At 41.7% G+C, this 10,432-nt stretch overlaps 1 protein-coding gene across 1 annotated transcript in view; it reads left to right on the plus strand.

The window, feature by feature from the left end:
- The window catches only part of CCDC28A (coiled-coil domain containing 28A), a 35,120-nt gene extending 28,318 nt beyond the window's left edge, over positions 1 to 6,802 (plus strand). Inside the window, exon 6 of the mRNA XM_088453826.1 lies at positions 2,553 to 6,802. Within this exon, the coding sequence (XP_088309952.1) occupies positions 2,553 to 2,607 (55 nt within the window). The 3' untranslated portion in view covers positions 2,608 to 6,802. The remainder of the gene's footprint in view (positions 1 to 2,552) is intronic.
- Positions 6,803 to 10,432: the final 3,630 nt, after the last annotated feature.

Raw genomic sequence — 10,432 nt, forward strand, 5'->3', positions numbered from 1 at the left:
GCCCCAATAGGCTTATGTTTTAGTAACGAACAACAACACAGTGCTGCAGTCCACTCCTATGGTGTATTTTTTTCTTGTATGTACCTCAGAGTGCTGCAGCCAAGCCCACAGTACACAGTGCCCCTAACTTAATAGTGCTCCTAATGTTTTTTTTTTTATTACAGTGCCCCTATACCCACACACCACCTCCCTCTGGTCTCAAGTGTGAAATGGTGCCCGATGACGAGGGAGGGACTTTAATATGCAATCCAAAACACGCGAGATCCAACGCCAGGAAGATTACGTTTTGCCTAGTATTGAGATCCTAACATAGCGGAAAGACCCTCTAAGTTCGGGTGTGTTAGTTTTCCAGGAATCCTAACCTGCACATCTTTATTATTATTATTATTCACTTATATTGCACAGCTCTGCATAATCAGCGAAAGCAACTTAATATTTTTTTATTTTAGAAATACTCTGGTATACATATACACTATTTTCCATTACTGGGTTTACAATCTATTTAGGTCTAAGTTGTCCATGTTCCCGGAGGAGGTGATAATAATCTTACAACAGTTGTTCTTACCTGCCAACTTTAGGTTCAGCATGTGGGAGTGGACATGGTTGCATTTCTGTTTGTCCACTTAGTTTCTGATTTTCAGCCACCAACTGAGTCAGAGCAGGAAGGAAAACTCTGAAGAGGGGAGAAGAGGAAGACATGGGGCAGGGCCGAATTAAGGCTTGTGGGGCCCCTACCAATAAAATTTCCACGGCCCCCCGCAGCCACTATTATGCCCTTTACCTAGGGGGAGAAAGAGAAGGGGGGAGAGACAGAGGGAGAGCAACAGATGGCAAAGGAGATAGGGAGAAAGAAGGTGAGAAGAAGATAGAAAGAGAGGGAGGCATGGGAAGGAGAGAGACAGAGGGCAGGAGAGGGGGAAAAAGGAGGGAGACAGAGAGTGAGACCGCGAGCATACACACTACCTGTAGCTTCATGATGTTCCTGACAGGAAGACAGGAGCCTCTACACTACATTGGGTGGCTGGGCAGTGACTGATTATCTCTAAGCTCCACCCCCACGCTGATGATGCCACTTTGCGGGTGTAGGGGGCGGGGCATAATGTGACATTCACACCCAGGGGGCAGGTCACTGCATTAGGCCCTGCCTGCTACCATACACCAGCGAAATGCAGTGTTATTGGTGCTGGGCTTAGAGATATCAGTCATTGCCCGGCCACCCACTGTAGTGCAGAGGCGGAGAAAAGCTGTCTCCGTCTTGAAAGACTTCAATCAAAAGTCCACCTCGTCAGTGACACTGTGATGCTGCCAGCAGCCGGAACAGGGAGGGTCCAGAGTGGCCCAGTTCAGTACTATGTTTGCTGAGTGTGGGGACCCACAATGTGTGGAGGCCGCTGGATGTCTGTCCCGCCTATAATCCGGCCCTGTATGGAGGGAAAGGTGTAGTGCAAGTGGGTTGTGGGAGCAAATGTGAGAAAATAAATAGAAAAAAGATGGAATGGGGGGACAATGGGAGACTTATACAGTCACACAGGGAAGAAAGAAAGGCCAACATGGGGAGAAAGAGAGACCGGTGCACATACAGTTTGGTGATGTGGATAAGAATGGAAGAGATAGGACCCTACTTGTATTACTGTGTGTAGGAAGCCATACAGAGGAGGAGTAGAATAGAGGGGAAGTGCAGGAGTAGGTGGGGATGCACAAGCTTAAACCTAAACAGCGCAGCTTGTGTAAATAATCCTGTATTGCCATTCTGTAAATCAACTAGCAGTGTACTGCCCAGTCTACAAAAATGCCAGCCCATTTGATGACTGGAACAAACTATCCATGGCACCCCTGCAAATACACTGCTATGCTCCAGGTTCCTAGGGCATCCAGTTTGGGAATCATTGCAATGTATTTTCAATGGTTCCTCCTGGTTATAGCACTGCATATGGCATACAATGCAATATTGGAGAGCTGTTCAGTACAGTGGGGTCCATTCAGAGTCGGTCGCAAGCGCTGAGCGCTCGCAACCGACTCGATTTTGCCCCACTGGGCATGCGCACGACGGAGCCGGCTCTGTTGTGCGCATGTGCGAGACCCGGCTAGCAACGGACGCTCCGTTGCTAGGGGTCTCGCAGCAGACGGAGTGAGCTGGCAGTGGTGAGTGACAGCTCGCCCTGTTTGGGAGGCGTGCAGGGGGCGTGCCTGCCCAAATGGAGGCGTTCCCGCCAGAACGCTTGCCGTTTCGGGGCGGCCCCATTGACATAATTGCTGATGTCAGTGGGCAGCTTCCTGCTCGATCAGAGCAGGAAGCTCCCTGGGGCTTACGAGTGCCCACACCCAACCTTATGGTCTGGTAGTAAGCCCCGATGGTCGCTAGAGCTGTGGGTGTTAACCCGCATCTTAGCGATCGACAAGGAGGCGGTCGTTCAGGATGCAAGCGGCCGCCCTGATTCAGGGCGAACGCTTGCAACTAACGACCGCCTCTGAATGAGGTCCAGTGTCCCATCATCATTGAGATTTGACATAACCATATATATTTATTGAATAACCTTAACAGTATGATTCAGACAAAAGCTTCACCTGGCAGATGTCCAAGATATCCCAAAAACTACAGCTAACTGAAGAGACGCTATCGCCTATGACTGCCTTGTGACGTTACACATTCTCATCTTCAATACCTCATACTTTCACATTTGTGAAATAGATTTTATGGTTTTGCCGTTTTCATTTCCAGGTTCAGAAAGTCGGGGTAATGTGGGCGGTTAACTGTGGCACCCCTCAACATCCGCGATCGAAGTGCAGTCAAAAATGTTTGTGGATTAAGCCTGCAAATTTTGTACTAGCACATGGCTTGTTTAGAACTAAAACAACTTTTTCCCTTGACTGTTCTGAAACCCATTTAATACCATTCCTATCTCATTAGTGAATAAGAAATTACATGTCTACGTTGCCAATAAACTGCACTGGAAAAGTCTACTGCATGCCTGGGCAACCTGTGCTTTTCAAGTGCTGTGAAACTACAAGCCCCAGCATGCTGAGCCAGATGGTAGGTTTTGCTGGAACTTGTTTCACAACACTTGGGACTATATTTACTAAAGGTCGATTTTAATTGATGTTGTGTTTCTAGGGCTAACAGGTCTGTGTACTAAGCCTTGGGGAGAGAGAGAGAGTGAATGGAGATAAAGTACCAACCAATCAGCTCCTGTCATTTTTCAAACACAGCATGTAAAGTGACAGGTGCTGATTGGTTGGTACTTTATCAGTCAACTTTATCTCTTTCCAAGGCTTAGTATATAGACCCCTAATACCACTTTCAGACAGGATAAAGCAGAAATCCCGGCTTTTACCCGGCATTTGCATGCCGAGTTGTTTTGTCAGTCCCTGCTAGTACTCCCTTCAGACAGAAGAGCAAATTACCGGGTCAAACATTTCAACCCGGTAATTTGCTGATTAACACGGGTATTTCTTCTGTCTGAAAGGTTCTACCCAGGTTGAAATTCCTGTGTCTCCGACCCTGGTAAATTCCTTCCTATGTCAAATCCGGGATTTTCGACCTGGGTAGACCCTTTCAGACAAAAAAATGACCCGTGTTGATCAGCAAATTACCGGGTTGAAATGTTTTACCTGGTAATTTGTGTTTCTGTCTGAAAGGGGTACATATCACACATTTACTAACAGACAATATTTTATTTGTTTTTTTAAGTATTATTAAATGTGTGATCTAGCCCCAGAAACACAACATCGATATTTATCAATTTTAAATCAAGTAAAATTGACCTTTAGTAAATATACCCCCTGCAGAGGCGCTGGATGTCCAGGCCTGGTCTACTGGGTAACTTGTCCAAATATGTGAAGTTTTCAGGGTTTGTTAAACTTGATGCTTTTATTATTATTATATGTATGTTATGCTCCAAAGTTATTGCCTTGTTTATTAATTAAGGTGTCGTACACTGACCAGCTTATTTATCTTCATTGTTTACATGTTGACAATCGAAATGCTACTGTGTTTAATATATTTTCTTGTGTGGGTGGGACTGTACGTTTTTAAACAAAATGTTCTATGCATCCATTGTATATAGTTTGTGTATGCAGGCTAAAAAGTATATATTTTTTATGTGATTTGCTTCGAATAAATTTTTTGATAATATATATTTAATTTTGTTGCAAAATATGCCAATATGGTGAAATGACTCTAATCTTTGATCATATTGGCCAAATATATGTAAAATCTATAGTTGGAGTGAAAACTGCAAGATTTTAAAAGGCTTTAATTTGCATAAAATTTACTGCAAAGGCTGTTTTAGTAATGGGGGGAAAAGGTAATATCAATGGTTGTGATACCTATTTGGATACCAATCATAGTTATTCTTCATGTGATGTACAACATATTTTAGAATAACTGTTATATTGGTCACAAAATAAAAACAATAATTTTACATTCTTGCTGAATGTTCTATTTAAAATGTTGGGTCTTAAGTTGTTACTATGAGATGATCAATGATTTTTACTTGATCTTTAGGTATGTTTTATGATATAAATTAACATATGCCAACCTGTAAACATTTTATAATAAAATCCAATATTTCAGATGCCAGCTTTTGCACTTGTGCTACTTAATAAATCTGTGGTAACTAATATTATGTTGCAGTCATACAGCTTTAAGCTCATCTTAATTCTAATGCTGGCCATACACGCTACAATTATCGGGGCGATCCGCCTGATATCGGTAATTGCTGCGTGTGGGACGGCGACCGAGGGTTAAATATTGCTAGGTTAGGCATGCCGTATTGTCCAGCATGCCCGTCCGATGCGATATTTCCCGGTAAACTGTCGGCCGCATCGGGCAGTGTATGCCCAGCCGCGACAGACAGACATTTCCTGTGTTCCTTCCTACGGAAGGAACATGGAAATGTCTCCTCCCCCGGGGGCGGAGCGCAGATGTCTGCCGAATACACTGTGAGAGAAATCTCACAGTGTATGTCGGCGACATCTGCGGCTGGCAGCCGGCCAGATAAAATGTCTGTCGGTCTGACAGGCATTTTATCTGGCCGTGTATGCCCAGCATTAGATAAGTAAAGAAACTTTTTTATGCACCTATATCTTTATATGTGTTTACTACAGATAGCTTGGAGACGGTTTTCACCTCTTAGTGACTGTGGGTATTTTGCAGCTTTATAACTAGAGAATATTTCACAGCATTCGTGTTTGTCACCTACAGGCTTGTTTATTATAATAAGTAACGCCGGGCACCGGCTTCCTGTTTTTAATTCAGGATGGCAATAGTATAAGACTCTTATGGGCGAGGGGAGGGGATTAATATTAAGCATTTTTCCTAAGATTAATATAATTACTTTCATTGCACATGCGCACAGATGCAGGACTGACTGGTGAAATGGGAAGATTCCTAACCACTGCCAACCAGTATTGCCATGTAGCAGAGTATCAGTCAGCTGGCGCGGTGACATCTGTTAAATAAATGCGGCACTACTACATTCCTTTCACTGTTCTAAGCGGCAATAGAAAATCTTTCTTCTCAGCACTTCATACTAAACAGACCTCTTAAAATGAGATTAACTTTCAAATCTCATAGTGCACCCATTGATTTTTTTTTTTCAGGACAGACAGGGCATTCTTTTGGTGTTCAATTAAACAACCACTTATTACTCATCATATAGGCAAGAACAGGCAAAATATGAAAACAGAAATGTATTTCTCCCAGCCAAAATATTTTGTTAAATAGCCTGGCTACCTGTATAAGTGTATACCAAAATGTATTCTCTTTTTCTGATTACAATTTATCTGTCAGGTCTGGTCTTAGGTCCTCTTTGTTGAAGAATTGTCAATTATTATTTGTTATGCGTTTATAATATAACTCACATATTTGCTTTGCAAGGGTAATTATGTTGCTCATAATATGTGGCGAGCAGAAATCCGCAAATTGTCGGTCTTTAGGGTGCCCAAATTGTCCTTTGGGCACTCTCTACCAACCAGGATTTTAGATGGATGTAGCCACTTTGTGTCTAAATCCCGTACATACTGTATGTGCATGATAAATAATGGGTGCCTGCGGCACTCATGCCCATCGGCTAAACAATTTAATAGCTCCGTCAGGTGTCCATTACTTATGGGTGTGCAAAAAACATTAGAATTATCCCCTATGTCTTCAAAAGCTCATCCTCAGTAAAACAAAAAAAAGTTTATATATAGAAAATATCAAGATATTCATCTATGGTTATTTTGAAAATGTGGCATCCTTTTTTTTTTTTTTTTTTTTCCCTCAAGCTCTTTGGAAGTTTAATGCTTCACCAAAAGTGTTACTGCCAGAACATGAAATAGTCAACACTGTGCCTAGTTATGGGTCTTCTGAGCCCTAGTGCTGATCTTTGCAGACAGATTTTTTTTTTAGTTTATTTCGTGTCCATACTATCTGCAGAGATTCTAAGGTACAGAACATCACCAACTCCCTGAAGGAAGTAATCTGGGGTGCATTGTAAAGCAAACATTTATGAACATGAGCATCTGAATATAAATTCCAAGCCTATGTATTGTGCTACTGTTTCTTTGGACAATGACTTACAATATGTGTACTGTATTACTTGACCAATCATACTAGTGTTAATAACCAACGTGTGTATTTTCTTAGACTTCACATATGTTGGCTGTATTACACATTGCAGGCCAAGAAGAACAAATACACCATAAACTGTTTTGTGATTAACCTGTCCACCATGTTATTTATGCAGGACATTCTATGTTGTATAATTGTTGTCTTTATCAGATCTGTTGTACTTTTAAAAATAAAGATTTTTTTCCATTATTCATGCACTTCAGTAGGTTTATGTCGATGCACATTTGAAACAAAGGTTAGGTCTGCAGCTGTTTTTCAGACTATTGATTCCTAATAGTTGCTAGTCGCTATTTAGCGCTGCAAGTCGCTTAAGAAAGAATTGCTTTCCAGTCCAATCGCGTGGTTCCAAAGCACAAAAAGTTTATTTATGTAAAGAAAAAATAACTTGGCTGAAAGATTTAACAATTAGAGTAAAAAGCAATAATAACGTACAAGCCGATACATACGCATGCGCACTGGTCCCAGCATACAGTCATCAATCCAGAAGCTTGTGATCATCAAAGAGGATGTCTGAACACTGGGTTCGGGACACAGCTTATATACCTTACAGAGTTCAGAGTTAAAGGGACTAGTTGACAAGTTTCCATTGGTTCTTGCTTCTGGATGATCTGGTCATTGGTCGGTTCATAAGGTGTCATTAGGGGCATGGCTCAGTTCTCCAACGGTCTCTTTCTGTAGCTTCCCGCCAAACAACTGGTTAATGCTGGCTACAACACTACATGCATGTTATAAAATTTCTATCCAATAGCTCCCTATCATCCATAACTAGCAGACGCATGGTGCGACTTCTTTGCCGATAGATATGGATGTCTGCAATTAAACAGAGATTTAGTATGATACCAAACATGACATGTCCACTATATTCTAAACCTTAGATCTCGTTTAAGTACATATTAAATCATAATTATTAGCTAAAAATACCTTTTAATAACACTGGTTATTAACTATAATGTGTGGGAACCATCTTGCACATATGCGTCCGCATGTTGAAATAGCAACTATATACAAATGAGCGTCCATGTGTAAGTATGTGCATACGCATATGAGCGTCTGTATATAAGTATATATTCATTTATATGTGTGCGTTATGTGCATCAGTGTGTGTTGTGAATACGCAGTTTAGCGCATCGGATTGCGCGACGCAAAGTAGCATCGTGGAAACACATCGTCAGACCATAGATTATTAGATTGTCGGATAATAATTGCATAACAATCATAACCAATTATTTGACTTTGACAGTCCACCCTTTGATAGCAAACACTATCACATTCTATTCTTAACCTACGTAGTCATGCAAAATTATTCTTCAATGTTCTAGACTGTGTGACTTAATTTGGTAACTGAACCGTCGATAATGTGTTTCAAGAAAGGGTAAAACAACCCTTATACGCACTCAGCAGATCTATAGGGGACCATTGATAAGATGTGGGACCTCATCGAACCTATAAAGGAAGTTTGGGGGAACTGAGACTACGTTATCTAGGATGTTTAACGGAACATTTTACAATATTTTATCATACATGACCAAGCCTATTCACATGTTATTTATCTGATGGCACATTCAATTTCAGGATTGTAATGCAGTTCTTCATTAACCTTAGTACTTATACCACCACCACTCACCACCATCATGATCTAATTTTCACGATTTACCTTGGTGTTACATTTTCCACACTATACCACAGTAAGAACACGTCTGACACATAAACCAATTACTAAGATGACAAGTATAAGAAGCTTACCTACACTAGCAACCATCTCGTGTACCCACTCTCCCAGACCGGTGAACCACTTGACCGGGTTTACCCACGAGAACCATTTCTCTACCTTTACCTCAGTCTCATACAAGGAAGTATTATGGTCCTTCCAAAATTCCCACTTCAGTTGTAGGATTTCATCCATTTTCCGGTCTATCACCTCTTCAGTATCATCTTCTTCTTCAGGGTCATCAGTATTATTGGTGATGTACGTGCAGCACTTGACACCAAATTGGGTGGCCAAAGTGACACAATATCCACCTGTAACAGCTGTCAGGTAGTTTAACACTAATCTATGTTGTACCAATTCCTTTTTATAAGCCTGTAGCTCCCTACCTGCAGACTTGAAAGTGTCATCATACATCTCGGTGATGTTGTTTATTAATTTAGCCAGGTCTTGGATATATCTTAAATTTAAAGTTCCCCGAGTGATCCTGGTGGGATCTAATGCTACCAAAACTTGGAAGCCAGTTGTTTCACTATTGTCACGATGTTCATACTGTGTGTGTGTGTATGGAGGTGGTGCGGTTTTATGGATACCAATTATTTCATCATGTGTAAGGGTCATGATTTCTGGTAATACCCTCCCAAGATAACATAATCCTTCAGAACTTGGAGAGAGCCACTTGTACGCTTTCCTTCCACATATAAAATACACATCATCTGGGAGAACGTAAGTAACAGAATGCATCATTATCATTGAACACATTCTTACAAAGAATCCTGCTCCCATTTCCCCCATTTGACTTGTACATGTTTCTGTTTGTATAATATTTGCACAGTACCCTAGTGATACTCTGCCAACCATTACTGTATCGTATCTATGTGTGTACCTATACCGGAAGTATCTTGCAGTTGCAACAATTCTGTGTACAAGTTCAGAATCGATAGACTCATCTGCTCGGTGTGAATAAGTCATTGTCTGATTGTTCCAGGTCACCTCCCAATTTCCTGGTTTTCTGAAATTTGTGATATTTAAGCATACCAGGGATATATTGACCTGGTGCTGGTGGAGCTTAAGACTAGGGGGTTTAGATATATTAAATTTCTTGTCCACCGGTCTTCCCCCATGTAATTCAAGTACCTCTGCTAACTTTAATGGGTATGGCACTAATCCCGATTTACTCTGTCCTTGAGGTGAGCACACCCAACCTTCTGTCTGGTTTAAACCTTACCCACTAAGGAATGGTAATCCTCTACAGGATGCTCGCCCAGATTACTCTTGGACTGGCATCGTTGGATGCATTTCTAGGGACCCACAGTACTCGCAAATACAATATTCATCAGACAATAACCCCTCACACTGTCTCCGAGTTACATGGCTAACAGATCTCTTAACAATTCCTAAACTGAGTTTAACCATAGGGTGCCCTGTTTTGTTTTATTGCTCCCTCCTCCGACTCCACTCCATCGACATCACTATCGACCTCCCTCTCCGTTATCTGTCCTCCGTCACAGAAATAGGAAATCCCGAAACAAGGATAAGGAGAACCCTGGAATAAAATAAAGACACAAAAACAGCCCGCTACTCCATTGCTGGAATAGTGGTCTGCACACATCTCTGGCTCAGGTGTTTTCACTGCAATCTCTAGCTCTCCCGGAACAGGCTCACAATCGACAGGTCCACGTTATCTGTCTCGACTCCGCCTTGTATTTCCTTCGGGTGGTTGACCTTTCTGCAGTGAGTGGAATGGATCCAGGTATCCATTTCTGCTACCTTCAATGATGTGGTACTTGCCATCAACACCTGATACGGATCTTCCCACCGGTCTGTTAAACAACCTGAGCATAAGAAATTTCGGATTTTAACATATTCTCCAGGTTCAACATCATGACAGTTTGTTTCTGGCATATCAGGTGACGACATTTTCAATTTCTGTTGCTGTTGTGTCAACTGCCTACTCATTTTTATAAGATATTTTACAGTAACCTTATTATTACTCTTTAAATCATCCTGTGGACTTATAATCAAATGAGGTTGCCTCTCAAACAGTATCTCAAAGGGGGACAGATTAAGAGGAGATCTGGGAGTGGTTCTAATGCTATGGAGGACTAGCAGTA

Source organism: Taudactylus pleione, unplaced genomic scaffold (genome assembly GCF_031769625.1).
Source record: "Taudactylus pleione unplaced genomic scaffold, aTauple2 ptg000006l, whole genome shotgun sequence".
In the NCBI taxonomy this organism is placed as follows: Eukaryota; Metazoa; Chordata; class Amphibia; order Anura; family Myobatrachidae; genus Taudactylus; species Taudactylus pleione.